At 32.1% G+C, this 20,313-nt stretch overlaps 1 protein-coding gene across 1 annotated transcript in view; it reads right to left on the bottom strand.

The window, feature by feature from the left end:
* Positions 1-20,313, bottom strand: part of SMC2 (structural maintenance of chromosomes 2) — a 68,094-nt gene that overhangs the window by 30,996 nt on the left and 16,785 nt on the right. Inside the window, exons 5-6 of the mRNA XM_075355956.1 lie at positions 17,491-17,628; positions 9,644-9,784 (exon numbers count right to left, since the gene is read on the bottom strand). Of these exons, the coding sequence (XP_075212071.1) occupies positions 9,644-9,784; positions 17,491-17,628 (279 nt within the window). The remainder of the gene's footprint in view (positions 1-9,643; positions 9,785-17,490; positions 17,629-20,313) is intronic.

Here is a 20,313-nt window from a genome sequence, read left to right as displayed (position 1 = left end):
TTATACTATAACAAAATTATTTCAATAATGACCAAGGATGTGGGATCCTGTGAAACTACTTTAATATAAAATTAAGATAAGATACGTCTTATCTCAATAATCTGTACTAGGTGGTTTATTTAAAAGAATTTAAATATAATTTAACGTACAGAGGAAAAATATGAATCTTAAAAAGATTAATTTCAGTAATATATATGAGGTATGTGAGAAAAGTAATGAGACTGACTTTTTACTTACCAAAGTTTTTATTTTTTTCAAACAACAATATTATCCCTTTCAAAGCTTTCAATACACTGGCGAAGTCTTTGTTCCCACTCCTGGTAACAGCACTGGAAGACTTCAACTAGTAGGGCTTTTAACTGGTCTGTCACAGTCCTTTGATTGTTCTCCGGAGTTCCAAAATGACGTCTTTTTAAGACATGTTTCAATTTCAGGGAAAGGAAAAAGTTGCAAGGACTCAAATCAGGTGAATAAGGGGGTTGAGGAACCGTAGGAATGCATTTTGAGGTAAAAAATTCCCTGATGGAAATGGCCGTGTGACATGGAGCATTGTCATGATGAAACATCCACGGTACTTACGTATTAACGCCACCGTAGCTACAGCTTTATTTAAAAACAAAGTAGTTAATCGGATTTCTGTGGAAAATGGGCCAATATAAAGTTTAACATAGATTCAAAAGTCTCTTTATTAATTTTAATAAATGGTTATTTATATTTATTTATTTTATAAATATAATTTAACAACTTAACCTACGCTCGCTAACCTTGGCTAATTAACTGGAGTGTTTTGATTATTTAAATAATAAATAATTGCAATAATTACTGAATTTATTAAATAAATACTCAAAAAATTTTGGTGTTAATTAGTCAAGGTTAGCGAGCGTAGGTTAAGTTTGGGTTAAATTATATTTATAAAATAAATAAATATAAATAACAATTTATTAAAATGAATAAAGAGACTGTTCATTTTTCACCGAAATCAGATTGACTACTTTGTTTCTAAATAAAGCTGTAGCTGCGGTGGCGTTAATACGTAAGTACCATCCACTTGTCCGCAATGTCTGGTCTCATGCGAATCACTCTTTTCCTGAGCCTTTCAAGGACACCTTTGTAAAACACTTGGTTGACAGTTTGTCCTGGAGGATCAAATTCTTTATGCACGATACCCTACTGTCAAAAAAGCAAATCAGCATGGTTTTGATCTTTGATTTGCTGTCAAAAATGTATTGGCTGAATGGAGATGAAACTCGTACTGAGCATGTGGAAGGGATGAACAAACCGGTCTAGCACAGACCGGTAGACACAGTGTTGCCAGATCGCTTGCAGTGTTACCAATCTCATTACTTTTCTCACACACCTCATATATATATATATCACCTACTTTACGTATTATTGATTTTAATAGCTTTTTCCATTTAATGGAGCTGGTGTTTACAATACATTACTTCACAAAAGAAATGCATTCACTATTTTCTTGCTTTGTGCTATCCACTTGAAGTAAAAACAGCACTAGTCAAGAGTTGCTTTCTTAGACTAGTGCTACAAGTTTTTATACACATATTTTTTGAGAGAGTAAAATGGTTACTCATCTACAAGGGCAGGGTGAAAAGTTACAGGCCTGGATAATAAAACAACATTTTTCTGGGTAATTTTGATTTATTTTTCAACATAGTAACCATTAAGATCTGTACACTTAGCCTAATGTTCCACAAGAGAGCTTTTGTTAGTTTGTAAATCGATTTATCCTCAACTCCTTAAAATAACCATCTATGGTGGCAATATCTTCATTATTGGTCAAATTCTCTTATCTCCAAGCCATTTTTTTTTTTTTTAGGTTAGGAAACAAGTGATAGTCACTGGAAGCCAGATCAGGTGAATGTGGAGGATGTTTGAGAATTCAAGCCATAACTTGTTGATTTTTGCCACTGAAGGATGAACTGGAGCATTATCTTGATGTAAAAACATTTCTTTTTTGCTAATATATGATTATTTTCCCTTAATATCATGCTTAGATCTTGCAATAGGGTCACATAATATTCACTATTCATTGTTTCACCCTTTTTAGGATAATCAGTGAAAATTATTCCATGTGCAATCAAAAAAAATCTGCTGTGAACATTACATGACATCCTTGTATACCTATTAAATTAATTAAAAAACACATTTTTCAAAAATGAAAAGTACATGAAATTTTATTTCATTAATAAATTTAGATATATTTTCATAATTTTTTTATTATTGTTTTTATTGAATTACTTACCGTAAATTTTTTTTTACCATCAGAGGTTAATAATTATTAATAAATCAATATATTTAAATAAAAAAAAAGTAAAAAAAATAGAAATGAAATCTGATTCAAACTGATGTGCCTTCCCCATATAAGATCCAAGTATTTCATTAATTAAAATTCCATTTGGCTGTAACTCCGGAAAAAATGAAAATAAGTACTACTTATGATATATCGTTGAAAAAGCTCTCAATGAGGGCTTATTACTGCAGTTAGGAAAAAGTAAAAAATCCAAATTTTTGGATTTTGGGCTTTTTTGGTTCAGTCGATTGCAATCAAAAGGGGAAGGTGCACAACTAGATGTTATAACAGTCCCAAATCCAAAATTTCAACATTCTATGGTTAATTGTTTTTGAGTTACGAAAGATACATACATGCATCACGCCGAAACTACTCAAAATGGATTCAGGGATGGTCAAAATGGATATTTCCATTGAAATCTGAAGTGTTGAACCTATATCTCATTAAATGTCACAAATCGCTGCAAAAATTTCTCTGGATTACACGAATAGAGCTTCAGGCAATCGCTTGTAATATTTTTGTGGCACTGTTTTTTGGTTGGGAAAGAGCAAACCCAGAACCCATCTAGTGCACAGCTTGTTCATGCAAATTAATATTCACATGTTCTGTTGACATGCCTACAAACTCTGTTAACTTGTTACTTGTCGATCTGCCAAAAAAATTTTGTGCACTTTTCTGTCATTTCTGCCTAGTCACTAAAGAAGGGCATCCACTGTTAGGTTCATTGCTAGTGTATGTTTGATCCATTTTAAACTCCACAACCCAGCATTTAACCATTGTATTTGATGGAGAAGATTCTCCCAATGTCATATTAAGCTCTTCTTTAATCTCCTTTCCACTTAAGCCTTTCAGAAAAAGTATTTGATCACTGCACGAATATCCAGTTTTCCCATTTTTAAAACTGGATTGTATTTAACAAATAATGTGCATGCAGTTCTGTAAAAACAGGAAAGGACTATTTGTGGGTACAAAAATGATTCAATGGAATCTAAGCAGTCTTCGTTCTCGCCATGAGGATATTGAGTTCCTAATAAAGAAAATTCTTTACTACTATGTCTGCAGGAGATTCACCTCGTCCCCAGGATGATGTGTCCTTCATGGATATGTCTGTGAAAGATGCGACCACCAAACTGAGGGGAGAGGATGTGAAAGTGTGGCTATTTTCCTGAAAGAAATTATAATAGCTGCCCGCATTCCACTAGTGACAAACATCCCTGCAATCTCAGTGAAGATACTGGCGCCATTCAAAATGAATACTTGCTACTTATATCTTCCTCCAAATTCTGATATCAGTGAGGATGATCTATCCAGTCTGCTTTCCCAAATTCCTTCACCCTGTCTAATAATCACTCTTGGGGCTCATCGTCATGTTCTGCTCGAGAGGCAATATAGTTGAACATTTTTTTATTTACGTCATCTTGATCAGGTACATCTTCATGCATCGATCTGTCATGTTCAGCAAACTTACTAACATGTCTTACCTGGTGCGTTTCCAAAGGCTTCTTTGGAAGTGATCATAGATTGGTTGCAATCTCAGTCTGTAATTATGATTTGCCTCAGAGTCAGCCAAGCAATGGGTAGTTCAGAAAGCTGGCTGAATCGGGTAAAAGGATTCCTTTGGTCAGTATGACAAGAGTAATAGTGCAATCCACCAACTTGCCAAGTTTACACACCAGATTCTCGACAAATCTCGAATGAATTCATCCCTTTGACATTGGGAAGGCCAAGGTAGCCTGTAGTTCCTTGGTGGGATGAAGACCGCAGGCGTGCACTAAGAGACGGGTGTAGGGTTCTATGTAATTTCAATCAAATACCAACAAATGAATTGCTCTGCGCCTTCAATAACACTAGGGGGCTTTTTTCCATCGAGTGTTTCAGTATGCTAAATGAAAATCACGGCTGAATTACATAGAATCCATTTTTCAGACAACACAATGAATGGAGAAACGTTCCATTGTATGGAAAAAGGTTCAAAACATGTGTGGATCAGTATATTCACCACAGCCGATTAGACTGTAAAGTGGTAGGGACCTTGTTACCACAAATGTAGATGTGACAAATACATTTGGAAGGTCATTCAGGGCAGTTTCATGTACACCATTGTACTGCTGAGTTTGTGAGATATAAGTTGCAGATAAAAAATATCCCTTTGGTGACTGGAGTCTCGCAAAATGAATTAAACATTCCATTTTCTTAGAGCTAAAATATGCCTTGAATAATTCTTGTGACACTTCAACCGCAAATGGTAATATCAGGCTCAGTATGTCACCACACCTCCCAGAGTGTATTACATCTTTTGTGTATCTATAATAGGGTATTCTCTGATAAGGTGTTTCCAGGTCAGAGGCACTAGTAATTCCAGTATTGAAAGCGGGTAAGGATAAATTATGCCTGACAAGTTACTGTCCTATCTCCTTGACCAGTACCCTGCGCAAAGTGATGGAACGAATGGTAAACTGTCGTCCAGTGTGGTACCTTGAGAGAAATTCTCTAACTGCCCCAGAACAATGCAAAAACCAAGTGCATTTGCTTTTCCAAGTTGTGGGAACATGTTGACCCTCAACTGTATTTACATGGGAATCAGTTTTAGCAAGCACGCGGGTTAGATTTCTAGGTAAGTGGTTTGATCGTCTAACAAGGGTAACACATTTAAAGAAACTGAAGGTAAAATGTCAAAAAATGTTAGTCATGCCGAAGGTTCTATTATCCAATACCATTGGGGAACCGATTGTATATGCATGTTGTGCTTCTACTGAGCTCTGATTAGTTCCTGTATAGACTACAGCTGCATAGCTGATTTATCAGCATGGGCCACCACACTGAAGATGCTCAATGCAGTCCATCATTTATTCATATGTCTTGCCATGGGTGCGTTTCACTCAAGCCCTGGTAAGTCTGCTGGTGGACAGTAGTGAGCCGTCTTTGGAATAGGCAGAAACAGATTATATGCTCCTATGTGGCTCGGATTAAAGCACAACTGACTCATCCAACCTTTGATATGATATTCTCCAACCAGCAAGTTAATTGATATTAGTAGCAGCTGAGATCTACTGCTCTGCTAGGCATCAGAGCTCAGAGCCTTTTCTCAGCTCTAGGTATACTATTGTCTCCAATCCTTACTGTTGTTTCATATTGTTACCACCTCGGCGGGTGGCCTTATCTCATTAATTACTGCTTTGATGTATGTTAGCAAAATAAAAAGAATACAAATTTAGTTTTTCCATAGAACAAATTTTATGATATTGTATATAGCATTCAAGATGTTACAATTTATATGGGTGGCTCTAAAAATGATGATTCTGTTGGGTCTGCTTCTATGGTTGCCAATAGACAATACATGTTTGGCTTCCCCAGCATCTTTTTTAAGGAGCTTTTTGCTATTAATAAGGCCCTAAGTATAATAAGCCCAAAATTTTGACATGTACTTGTTTGCTTGGATTCCATGAGTGCCTCACAGGCGTTTAGCGAGAATAATCCAGGCACCCTGTGTTGTATGTGAGATTCAGTCTGCTATATTGTAAATGATTAGACATAATACAAGTGAGCTTCTGCTGGATCCCCAGCTATATAGGAATTTCAGGAAATGAGCAAACAGATGGTGTGGCAAAAAAGGCTTGTTTACAGCCTACTTTTACCAATTGAATTTCTTCTAATGATCTTGTCTGTTTCTTGAAGAGGGTACTTCATGATGACTGGCAAAGTGAATGGGATGCTACCATGAACAATAAACTTCACCCACTTAAGATCATTATATCATTGTAGAGCTCTTCATATAGAAATAGTCGTCGAGAGGAGGTTATTATCTGATATTTACAAAGAGAGCACACTAGGCCCACTCATGTATATCTGATGATGCTAATGGATGCACCCCTTTGTGCTCGCTGCGACTGCCAACTAATAGTGAACCACATCCTTGTAGATTATATCTTTTTCTATTTAGCCTCTGGAACCACCGTCATGATTACTTCAGAAGATGAATGAGGATGATGTATGAGTGTAAATGAAGTGCAGTCTTGTACAGTCTCAGGTCGACCATTTCTGAGATGTGTGGTTAACTGAACCCATCCACCAAAGAACAATGGTATCCACAATCTAGTATTCAAATCCATATAAAAGTAGTTGCTTTTACTAAGATTTGAACCTTAGAACTCTCGACTTCAAAATCAGCTGATTTGCAGACACGTTCATCACTAGGCCAACCCAGTGGCTTTGTGGATTGTATCTGTTATGGAGCATTACATCGCAACTTTAATCTTGGGGCTAATTTATGAAAAATTTTGGGATAATGAAATGAGGTTAACTTATGATTTACAATTTCTTAGGGCCATCCATTTATATTCAAAAATTTTAATTACTGTGTTTAAGCTATTTATGCCATTTGCCATAAAGCAGATGGTAAATTTATTATGTTATTTTTAAAATATATTTTGTTTTTAAAGATGTTTTTGTTTTTAATTAATTTTTAATTGTGAATTTGTAATATTTAGTTTTTTTAAAACAAATGCATTGTGTCTGAGTAAAAATGCAAAAGTGTTTTTTATCCCTCCCCCAAAAAAAATTTGTCTTTTCTCCACATTATGACTGTTTTGTCACATTTCCTATTCCACCATTGATGTTTTTTATGGGATTTTATTAGGGCTAATTCTTCTGTGATTTGTTTAAGGTTAATGACTAGAAATTTGAGTTAATCCGTGATTGTTATTTTTCAGTTGCTTTTTGGTAATTTTCCATTGATTAGTTGGGTAGGGTCCATTTTTCTTTTAGTTTAAGGGGCTTGGTTTTGTTGCTTTCTTTAGGGAGTAAAGTTAATTTTAATTTTGACTACATAGTGATCTGAGCCTGTGTCTACTCCTCGGATGACTTTTACGTTGTAGTTCTCCTTGTGGTGGTGGTGTTTGTCCATGAACACATGGTCTAGTTGCTATTCTCCTTTAGTGTAGTTGGGGTGTTTCCAGGTTTTGGGTTTTTGAGGTTTCCTCTTGAAATATGTGGATTTCAAGATTAGTTTGTGGTTTCTACAGAGATCAATGAGTCTCTGTCTGTTTGCTTTTGGGCAGGCCATTTTCTGATGTCACAGTATCTTCTTTCTCTGCCTAGCTGAGCATTTAAGTCTCCAATTAATTATTTAACATAGTTTTTTGGAATGTTATTGTCAGATCGAGTAGATCCCAGAATTTTTTCATTTCTTTTTGGTCTTTTTGAGAATTATTTTTATTATTAGTGGGTGCATGAGCATTTATTATAGTGTAAATTTTATTAGATGCTTTTAGGGTGAGTGTTGAGATTCTTGGGGATTGTGACTTGAATTCTTGTATGAAGTATTTTGATGCTGACTAAAAGCCTGTTCCAAACTGTGGGACATTTTTCATCACTCTCTTCCCAGGTATACCTTTGTAGAGACTATATCCTTGAGATTCCATGGTCCTGGTCAGTGTTTCTTATTTCATATAGACGCATGATGAAAATTTTGACTTGAATTCTTGTATGAAGTATTTTGATGCTGACTAAAAGCCTGTTCCAAACTGTGGGACATTTTTCATCACTCTCTTCCCAGGTATACCTTTGTAGAGACTATATCCTTGAGATTCCATGGTCCTGGTCAGTGTTTCTTATTTCATATAGACCCATGATGAAAATTTTGTGTTGGTCCATTAGGTCAGTTAATTTACCAGTCTGCATGAGTGAATTTACTTACATTGTGCGTGGAAATGTAGGTGCACATTGCTTGGTTTGATTTGATTTGATTGACTTTGATTTGGTTTCATTTTGGACTTTGTATTTTTCTTGTTCATGTGTGCAGTACTGGGGGATTCCAATGCATCCGATCGCATGTTATCTTTTAAGTGGCAGCCCACCGTATCTGAATGCAGCCTTCTCTAAACTCTGGTGGTGCATTCCTTAAAAGACCTATCATGATTGACTGTCAAGGGAGTCACCTGTGGTGGGACTAGGTTCCAAGCAATAACTCTAGATGCAATTTGATAATAAATGAAGCTGTGAAGTTTGTTTAGATTCAGTTCACTAGACAAATTTCTCCTATTTGTTCCGAATATATCCACGTGCACCTTGTGGAGGCTCAATCCAACTTCTGTTAAAGTTGTTATTTTGGAAAAAGTTACAAAGTCTGTTCCTAAACATTATGCCCTTTATATATATATATATATATTTATATTTTTAATGTAATGAGTCATAACTCGCAAACAAACCATTTTATGACATATGTCTATAAGAATTTTCCCATTATTTTCACACTAGAATAAGTTATAAAAGTCACTGGAGAACTTCATGATACACCCTGTGTATTTTTTACTTTTATTATTTATATGAATATTTTTTAAAATTCAATTATTTATTTTATTTAACTCATTCAGGTTGAGCTTAACAAAAGTACTGATAAGATAAACATTATACTCCCACAAAATATTTTAAAATTATGAATTCCACTAACTGTGGAGATTTTTTTTAATTATGATTTTATGATAACATGACTATGAAAATGTGAAAAGCACAAACAAATTTGAAGATTAAATTCCAAATAATTAATGTTTACTTATTGTTTTTACTTCCTTGTTGAGTTGAAATAACAATTTATTTCACAGCAGAATGAATGGGGTACATTAATAAGCTGGTTTATGCAATCTGTCCCATTTGAGGTACCAGAAATATATGAATCATCATTCAAAATTTCTTTTTTCTAAAAGTAATGACGTTAATTTTATATACAGTCCCTGTTGAGAACAGAACGAAGACATCAGTTATATGACTAAACTCAGAGCAAATCAGTGGTCTTAGCATGCTGATGTGCAATGGTAAATTCAGTGAAAAACGCAATGGGAAGTTACGCTTCACTTTCCTACTAAGCTTAGCATGGGATACAAATTATTCTTTTGAATGGTAATGCAATTTTTGAGAGTAAGTAATGTTTCAAATAAGACCACTTACTATTAATGTAAAATATACACACCAACAGGCTGATGGTCAGTGGTAATTAAAATTTTCTTTTTAGAGAAAAAAAATATTTTTAAGCATGAGAAAATCATCTAGCCTGATCAACATTCAGAGAAAAATGTTTCTAGATGCAAGAAGACATACTACTATAGACATTGGCAATCACTAAACTATTTGAACTTTTTCCACTAAGCCATCTTCTTTACAACTCAAAAATATTAGTTACAAATATATATTTGTAACTAATTACAAATGCCAAACTCGAACCAAAATCCAAGTCAATATTACTTATACAAAGTAATAGAAAATATTAAAAAAAAATTAAAACATTAAATAAAAGCAATAAAAACAATCTTTTAAAAATTATTTACATTATTACAATATTACCTCATCTCTTTTCTTCTGTACATCTAAGATCTGTTGTTCAATTTCTGTAATTTGTGCTTTTCCGTCTTCAATACTCCTTTTCTTATCATTAATAGACTGCTGATAATTAATTAATTCTTCCTCACTTTTTACTGCACTTTCCTTAAAAAAAGAAGATATATTTACATTTTAAGAGAGGCATACATAAATAAAAAATTCAATAAAACAATAGGTTTAGATTATTCACTTTTTCTAAGGATGTATCTTCTAAAATATTTTCTTGGGTACCAGTTCTTACTATTATTTGGAAGACAATGTTTTCTATCAAAGTACTAAATAACATTTTAAGTGACCAATTACAAATTCCATTTCTTTAATTCCTGTTTTGCAAATATTTCTACTCCCAAAGCAAATAAACCACAATTAACTATTTAAATCACAATAATTATGGTTTATACCACAAATATAATATTTACGTGAAACAAATATTAGTAATACTGATTGGTTGACACAATTTAGTCGCTCAATGATGAATGAATTTTGTAGCATAAAAAAAAAAAACCAATTTGCAACAGAGGCTAACAATGTTAAGATAATTTAAAGGATGGTTCGAATGACAGAACGGTAGTATAGAAATTTTTTGATGAACAGTGGAGACAGAATTAAATGAAAACCCATCAGTATCTGCAGCCTGACCCAATAAACTGGGTGAAAGTAAAACTGGATTTTACTGGATGAAAGTAAAAATGGTGATAAATATTGTAATATAGAATTTAAATTTAAACAGTATGTAAAAAAGATTTTATAGAATTATCAATTTCCTATTAAAATCTATCACAGGGACAACAATACAATTAAAATAAAGGTGAAATGTACTGTGATGTGCTGCTATACATCACTACTATCAAATTACTTCATACATGGAGCAACATGATACAGGATCATTCACGGGAACCGGATGTTTTTGAAGTGGGTTGTACTCGGGCGTTCATGGTGGGAGGGGCACGTGGCTGGTATCTGACGTTTCCTTTGTTCATAACATTTACATTTTAGTCGTTGAGATGGAGCCGTGGACACTAGACCAACGCCTGTATGTGTATAACAGTTTTGTGCGAAATGACGAATCCATAACTGCTGTTCAGCGAAATTTCCTCAGTCAGTTTAATATCCATCGTAATGCAAGTGTCCCTTCTCGTAACACAATATTGCGATGGGTAAACAACCTTCGAACAAGTGGTTCAATATTGAAGAAAAAACCACCGGGTCCCCGACAAACTGCTAGCACTCCGGAAAACATCGAACGAGTAAGGGAAGCCATTGTCAGAAGCCCACGCCGCTCTATTCAGAGGCATTCAGCAGCGTTTCAAATGAGCACAAGTACGGTAAGACGAATTCTGCATACAGACCTGCATTTCCATCCTTACAAGATAGCCGTCGTGCAGCAGTTAAACGAGCAAGATTTCACGCAGCGATTACAATTTTGTTGACAAATGCTTACCATTTTCAAAGAAAATGAAAATTTGTTATTGTTAATGAGTGAGTGAGAAGCCCATTTTCATCTGAATGGCTTCGTCAACAAACAGAATTGCCGGTATTGGGCAGAAAGAAACCCACATCAGCTTCACGAGAGACCACTTCATAGCCCAAAGGTGACTGTCTGGTGTGCAATAGGAAAGGTTGGTGTTATTGGACCATATTTTTTTGAAGAAAATGACGCTTCCGTAACTGTAACAGCTGATCGTTACATTGCGATGTTGAATACGTTTTTCATCCCTGAGTTACGAAACCAGGGTATCGATTTTCAAAATGTGTTATTCCAACAGGATGGAGCTACAGCGCACACGGCGAGGGCAACGATGGCTGTTCTCCGTAATTTGTTTCCGGGACGGTTCGTTTCCAGATTCGGCGACATTCCTTGGCCCCCCGACTTGAGTAGTTGTGATTTTTTCTGTGGGGGTTTCTGAAATCGCGTGTATACAGCAATAAACCGCGTACATTGGAGGTCCTAAAGATCACAATTCGTCATCACGTCACCCAGATTGATGTAGACATGCTGCAAAGAATTGAGGCCAGTTACCGTGAAAGGTTACAACAATGTATTGCCCAAAATGGACATCACTTGCCGGACATAATTTTTCGTTCATGAGTAAGTAACAAATGCTTTGATTTAACAAGTGTTTCAATACCAATAAAACTTTTTTAAAGTAAATATTCAATTTTTTATGATTATTTTAAAAACATCCGGTTCCCGTGAATGACCCTGTATAAAATACAAATTTCATATCATTAGGTTTTATCTTTATTTTTTTTTGGGGCGGAAACACATGAAAGTTACAACCACCCTTGATAAGCAAAAATAAGCATATAAAATATCAGTACCTTACAAGAAAATAAAACCTAAAATAAAAAAAAAAACGATAATGAATTGCATAACTTTTCTGACTATATTGGTTAAGTTACGCAATTTCATTTTACAATTCAATCATTTTAAGCTCTATTTATATAACTTTCTAATAAAATAATTCCTTTTTATTGAAAAAATTGTAAGAGTTTTTTCTAACTTTGAAAAAAATCAGTTAGTGAGGTTCAGAGTTATAAGAATATAGGCCAACATGTATACGTACATATGCACAAACATCTGTCTAACAAAAATAGATTGTTTGGACTACAGAGCATTAAAACAAAAAATTTTTCAGAGATTATTTACAATTTATTAACTTTCTTTTCCAGTAAAAAAATTTTTTGAAGATCCCCTTAAGATACTAAGAAAAGACCAATTTTTGAAATCTTTTTACCAATCTATGTATTTGCCTTTTGTAGTTACAACAACATATATAGCAACAGTCAGGGAATATCACACTTAAAAATGAAGAACAAGAACAAGGCTAATGTAAAGGCCCATAATAAACTATAAAACAAGAAATATATAGTATTTTATAACTTTTATTTACAGTATAGCTTTTTCACAAACTATAAAAAAATAAAACAAGAAACGGAAAATTACCTAGCAAGATAATACAACAGTCCAAGTGAAGGTGTAAAAGAGTCATCACTTGCATAAAGTTTAGAAAAAAAACAACACAAATGCAAGACAAAAGAAAATATGAATAAAAAAACAAAAACATTAAAAGAAAGCAAAAAAATTAAACATAAAAGAAATTCATTAGAGCTCCTTATTGTATCACAGACATAAATACCACTTATTCAAAACAATGATATAAACTGATTTTAGAAAATCTAAGTGGTTTAAAAAAAAACATTCTTACGCCTAGAAACATATTTTATCTATCTTTAGTAAAAATTTACTGTAATACGTACTATGATTCATTCCATGTTTTATGCATATTTATTTAATTTTTTCTGATCTCTGTTTAGTTTCTACAAAATCATTCTTTAATTTCTTGTAATGCTTGAGGAAGCAGTAAACTATAAATTTCAGGTATTTCAATTTTACTGATACTTCCAAAATAGCAGTACTCTTATGAAGTGTGATAAAAAGATAATGATAATTTTTTAATTCTGTCCACTACATCTTATTTTAAGCCATATTAGATACCTAGCTCTGATTTGGCAGCTGTCATTAGGACGTATTTTATTTCAGATAGTAATTTATTTTGTTTGAAAATGGCAGAACAAAATGATTTGTGGAATGGAATAAAGTGCAATGAAGTATTGAAGATGTTACAGAAGGTTTTTGTCAAGTTATCATCCTCGTGGATGCTGTTATAAGTGGTACAATAAGTTTCAAAAAGGTCATGAAAGCAATGAAAATGGCAAAAGTTGACTTCTTAGCATACCAAAAACTGATGAAAATATCCTCAAAATAAAGCACATTGTGATTAATGGTCGTCAGATCACTATTGGAGAACTTCCTCAGAGTGTAAGAATCTACTACGGCTTTTGTGTATCAAGTTTGACTAGTATCTTGGTTTTAAAATTAGTAGCAAAATCTGTTACAAAACACTTGAATTTCCAACAAAAGCAATATCACAGAACAATTGATAGCTAATATCGCTAATGACTCAGAATTAAATAAACATGTTAAAACAAGTGATGAAACATGAGTATACAGTTATGATTTTGAAATGAAATTCCAATCATCCCAATGAAAGCTTCTTGAAGAACAACTGAAGAAAGCATGCATATTAAGCTTTTTCTTACCGTTTTTTTTCCTATTAAAAAGTCATCCATTATAAATACTAAACACAGTGATGAACAGTAAAAAAACAGAATTACTAAGCAGTTTTACACTACTTATTTGAGGCAATCAAAAGAAAATGACCACAAATGTGGATAAACAATTCTTGATTCTTCCATCATGATAAAGCTCAGCTCACACTTTACTATTAATTTGTGATTATTTGCCAAAAATAACACCATGCTGATGCCACCATTAGTCTCTACATTTTCCAGACATGGCACCCTGTGATGTTTTTTCTTCCATTGTTAATAAGAGCAATAAATGGACGATTTGCAATGATACATGAAATAAGGAAAATATCGCTAAGTGAACTTTATACTACACCAAAAAATGCATTCTGAGGACTAGAAGAAACGCTGGCATAAGTATGCCATTTCTGGTGACCTACTTCTAAGTATATCAATATAGAAGGTTTTTTAATTAGAATTTTTTTTTTTTTTAATTACACCTTGCATATTGATGGTTTTAAATCATGTTTATGAGATGTGGGTGTTTGAATTTATGTGTTAGTACTGTAATGGAATGATGACTTTCTATATTTCTAGATAATTTCTAACACAGTTTATTGATATTAAAAATCAAATACAAGTAGAATGTTTCAGAATTGAGATGAATCTTATATAATATACAATAAAAACAATTACATCCTGTTAAATCTAATGCTTTTCTTTATTCCTACTACATTAACCAAAATAATAGCTGCAGGATTCTAGCAATGTCATCAAATTTTACAATTGTAAACTACTTAAATCTAAATCTGGCAGAGTGGTAGCATTTCAGCCTATCATCTGGAGGTCCCAGGCTTGAATCCCGATCAGGCATTTTACATGCTATATAATCTTCATTTTCATATTCCTATGCATAAGGTTCGAGCTTATGTGATGAATTAATTTATCAAGCAAAAACAAAGAAAAAAGACTATTATTATTAAAGACTATATTATTAACAGCTATTCGAAACTGACTTCCAACTGGCTGTGAAAAATAAACAGTTACCACAGTAATATAATAAATGTGCAGAATCACTGACCAATATTCTCTTACTCATGATATGCCCATTTGTCTAATACTGGTAAAATAGGATTGATGAAACATGAATCCTGTCTTTGTCGTTCTAATCAAGTATTTACTGAGAAGTGCAATTTGCTCTTTCAGTTAAAGAAACAGTGTCACAGAAATTCACTGGCAATTGTTTTTTTTTTTTTAACAATGTTATAAGAACCAGTAACATGAGACTGTTCTTGGAAAATCATAAAGAACACAGTTATACATAATGAGAAAAGTACAGATGGTGTAATGAATCTTGATGCTTGGTGCCACAGGAGGGACAGATGTACTTTGAACCATATTACTATCCTTTTAGTATAACATTTGTTTCATTACCTAACAACAAATGGGGCATTGTAAGATGTACTGTGGTGTTATTGGATAGTAGAACAGAACTTTTTGAAATTTTAATCACTTTAACGCATAGAAAAGATAATATTTTAAATATTATTTACATTTTAAAATTTAATTTGAATCTATATGTAAGTTCCATCAAATTTAATTAGTTTACCGAAAAATGTTTAATAATTAATATCTAACCATTTTCTGCAAAAAAAAAAATGTTATTTTGCAGTTTTCAAAATGGTAAACCTGACAATAATTATAGAAGCGTTTATGTGAAGCTGGGAATTGTACAACAGTAGCCCTAAACATAAAAAGGTATAAAATGCAAATCAATACGTATTATCTTCATTGAGTGTTGGTGTTCCATTTTATGTTCAAACAGATATTTAAAAGTTACTGCAAGGTAAAGATTAAATTCACTAAGTAATGGGATAGGAAATTACAGCAGAAAATAATTATTTTTAAATGTTAGAACAAAATAAAACTATTTTACTTAAAGAAGGTGAGCATCATCCACTTCACAAGAAATATTAAAATTTCTGAGCTTACTGTCATCAGAAGCTTCATCATAATTATTACTGTCACTTTCACTATCTTCTTGTAAAGAAATAATTAATGACATCATAGTATTGTCAATGTGTTCTTGTCGCTTCAGCTTCTGTTTCTTTAATTTTATCACAATACACCTTCCAATTTTTTTCATTCATGTCAGCTTCTTTATTTTCACATAATCTTTGAGCTTCTTTGATATCAAAAGTTACATTATGACTTGCTATGTATCCTTTAACTTAAATCTGGATGGTATGGAGGTCATCAGAGAACATCATGCCTTTTTTATTGTAAAAATTCATCGAACAGATAAACAGTAAACTTTTCTCCGTTTGCTTTTACCAATTCGTACATCTGTGGTTTCAATATTGAAGACGAATGAGGAACAGAATGCTTCTGTAACCACTTTATGTTATTTTCTTTTCTTCAAAAAAGTAATCCACAATACCACCTAATAACATAAAAGAATAAGTTGTAATTACATGAAAGCAATTTGATTCTGGCCATGGAAACTAAATTGAATGTTTTCAGTTTGAATAACAGATAACTAACATCGTAATTCACGCTTCAAGATTCATTGCAGAGCCTATAAAATACTCAGTCAAAACTGATCGAATCATACAAAAAGTAAAACAAATTTTAAATGATAAATGCACAATTATTTCACAATTTCTGAACTTTAAAATACTGTCTTGACATTCTCTGAGTATTGCAATAAAAACAAGAATTAATATACCAACAGAATTGAAACTGAGGATAAGGTATCGGGTAAGTTTATGAACAAGATCAAGAAACAGTTAAACTGTGGAAAACATTGTGGTTATAATATTTTGCAACTGAAAAAGAATTTTTCTGACAAATTCACGAAAGCAAAACTATGACATCCTGACCTTAGGAGAAGACACATGCCTTGTGATGATCCCAGTCACCACACTACCCCCTCCATTCCTAGCCCTGACTAGCCTTACCAGAAGTCATCTTTTAGACCCTCTAAATCTGATTACATATCACAGTCATCAGTTTGGCCTCTTGTCAGGTTGCCACCAATGCAACTGCCTAGATATTTCCATCAGTGTGTTTACTCAACTCTACTATTACCTTTGTATTAGGCTCCTTCTATCTTGTCCATTTACTATAATTAGTAGCCATCTCATGTATTTGACAACCAATTTGTAGAAGCACAAACCCTACATCTATCTCTTAACACTGTAGAATTCATACAAAACAACCATTCCCATAACTAATTTTCAAACTAGACTGTACTATCAAACATTTATTCATTTGAATTACTAAACCATCCAAATGCTATTCAGGGCAATTAACTTGTTAGTTAGAAACAAATAACCAGCTCATGTATTGACTATTATTGTAGTGTCAGAAGTTTTTGATTCAGATGCACATACAAAGAGAAATAGAATATGTATAATACTTATGTACATAAAAAAAGAAAACCCCCCTTTTCCCTTTCCTTGTATTAAAAAAGGTCTTAATTATTTTTTATTTTATTTTATGAACAGCTTATATGTTTTTAATAAATGGTAACATTAATATAATCATAACAAAAAATGCTAACATGAAGTTAGCATCTATTGCTTTTTAAACATAATTAAGTTGTTGATACTTTATGCTTATTTTAATTTCCATAATTTTCCCAGTTTATCAGGAAATGAGATTAACATTAAATATTAATAAAACAAATTAAAGTTAATAAAACTTTAAATATATACCTCAGCATGTAAATAGCGATAAGCAGTATGAATTTTAAACAGATGATCCAGTTCTCTTGTTACTTTTTGAAGTTCTAAATACTTACTCTGTTCATCTTTTAGTCGGCCAAGTTTAGGTGCTATTTCTTCACAAATTAACTAAAGAAAAAACACACATAATAAATAGAAAAAAATCACAATAACAAAAACGTTATAAATATATTTTTTTAAATTATTCATATTTAAATTGTTTTAGCTGCTATTTATCACTAACCTTCCTAAATTTTTCCTCTAAAAAGCTTATAATATATTCAAACCAATTAGTTACTAATTTACGGATAAACAAACAGCTAGCTATAGAAGATATAAAAGAATAATTTCAAAAGTAAACTTCAGATGAATCTAAAATAATAATAAACAGATAAAAAGAAAACAGAAATTAAAAATGTATGTATCAAACAGACACTAATCATTAGAAATTAAAGCAAATTCCTTGTTTCAGTTTCTTCATTTATCAATTATTATCTATTACGTCGTTTGGTTTCAATTCTAAAAATGTTTGATTAAATTTGTCTAAAATCTAATTTTTTTCTAAAGTGGATTTTCAGTGAGTAAATTACAGAAAAAATATCTGCTTCACTAATAGGAATTAGTTGGAAGCATAGGAAATTAAAAATTTGTCTCAATTATTTAATTTATCAATATTTAATTCATTTAAATGCACTCAATGTCTCCTATGGGCTCAATAAAAATGTAAAATGTGGCATATTAAAGTACATTACAAAAAGAAAAAGATTAAACCTAAATTATCAAGTAATATGTAAGAAAAGGAATAGAATGAAACTTTATATACAACTATCAGGGCAATTATATTCATTACAATTTAATTTTATTAACAATGAATAAATATCACTGTACAATCGCTGTATTTACAGCGAAGACAGATTTTCAAAATATCACATGGTGCTAAGAGTGAATTTAGAAGGTAAATAAATAAACTTTGTATTGTGATAAGTCAATCCTCTGATATTAAGTGTTAACTTAAAACAAATGGAAAAAGTAAAAACATAAAATTAGCTGTACTAAACAGAACTGGATTATTAATCTTTGCCTGGATATTACGCAGAAAACAATTTTTTGTTTTGGAGGGTGAAAAGCATTTTTGCATTATCACTGCCCAGAACAAACATACAATAAAAACAAAACTAAAACACTAAAAACAAAAAAATTACAACTATTATCCCAGCTAATAACTAAAAACTTACTTAAAACTAACATCACAGATGGGATCTTAAAAATAAGATACACTTTATTTTAAAAAAAAACAGCAAATGTAAAAAATATAAAATCTAAATAAAATTTAATTAAGTCAGACAGCAGTGTAAAGAGCTCCTCCTCAGATAATGAAAGCATTAAAGAGCTAAAATTAACTATATTAATAATAATATAAAACTATAATAATAAAAAACATCACTAAAATTGATGGGCGTCACTAGTGCTCCCTCAGGCAACTATGACAAGAAAGAGAGGCGGCAATGCTGCTTCTATAATCTTTAAATTAGGGCTCTTTGTCACCTTCTGTGCCTTCAAATTCATTTTATTACATAAATAAAAATGATTTTAGATATATGAATTATGTTGAAGAATCCTGAATAAAAATGTAATCTTATGCAGCAAACAATTTTTCGATTAACATTCTTGTTTTTTTATTGGAGCAACATAGTAACTACTCTAATATTCAGATTTCAGAAGTGAACTGACCGAGATCAGCTGATCCTGATCGATCAGAAATGACTCAACCAATTTTCATCAAATTTTAACATGCATATCTAAATTTCAATGAAACTGATATAGTAGAGATTTTTGAGCTTCAAAATTTTATGCAAATGGAGAACAAAATATATACATATACAAATACATTGTTTTTATCCAAATTGTCTTACAAAGAATTCTACAGGATGAATTCAGTAGTAATATAGAAACACTATTAACAATACTATATAACAATAAGTTGTGATACATTTTATTCGTCACATCTCTTTAGTTGAGATATAGTATATAAATGGTTTGCAAAAAGCCATTAGCTCAACATAAATATATTTAGGTGTAGTTTATGTAGAAAAAATGTATTGTATTGATATATAAAAGAAACTTCATGTAGTAGGAAAATGATCGAATGAGTTTAAGCTTGACAGAATGTGTTTTGATTTCATTTTTTGCATACAGTTGAAGTGAAATTGTCGAATTATCAAATGAAAGTTTAAACCAGAAAGTAATGCAAACCATAAAGTCATACTGGCTTCTAAATAATTTTGTAAAAAAAGATCATTAATTTTGAAAATAAATTCAAAGACAAATCTAGGTTTTAAAAATTGAAAAAACATCGATGTATGGGTGATCAGTGTTCCAATATAAATATTAAATAAATCGAAAAATGTTTGACGGGATGTGTGTTTTGATTTCATTTTTTCATAGAGCTGAAGATGGAATTGTTCATAAGAGTTTCATGTAGAATTAATAAATATGTCTTATATTGAAATAAAAAAGAAACTTTATGTAGTAGGCAAATTACCGAATGAAAGTTTAATCCACAAAGTAGTTAAACTGTACAACATGAACAACAAAATAAAATCAAAAACTGATTGTTGGTTTCACATGGCAAATAGTATTAAATTTTATGAAGCAAATTGATATTCTACAGAACAACAATATCTGATGCAAAATTTTTATATCACTGCTAAGCACATGGAGAATGGATATAGCGCACAGTAGAGCAGCAGTTACATTATACACATCAGAGTGTGTTTTCTGGCGACATCAGATACCTGTGAGTAACTTTGGCAT

This window comes from Lycorma delicatula, chromosome 2, assembly GCF_047948215.1.
Source record: "Lycorma delicatula isolate Av1 chromosome 2, ASM4794821v1, whole genome shotgun sequence".
Lineage (NCBI taxonomy): Eukaryota > Metazoa > Arthropoda > Insecta > Hemiptera > Fulgoridae > Lycorma > Lycorma delicatula.
Note: the sequence above shows the minus strand (reverse complement) of the source record. Positions and strands in the feature narration are given on the sequence as shown.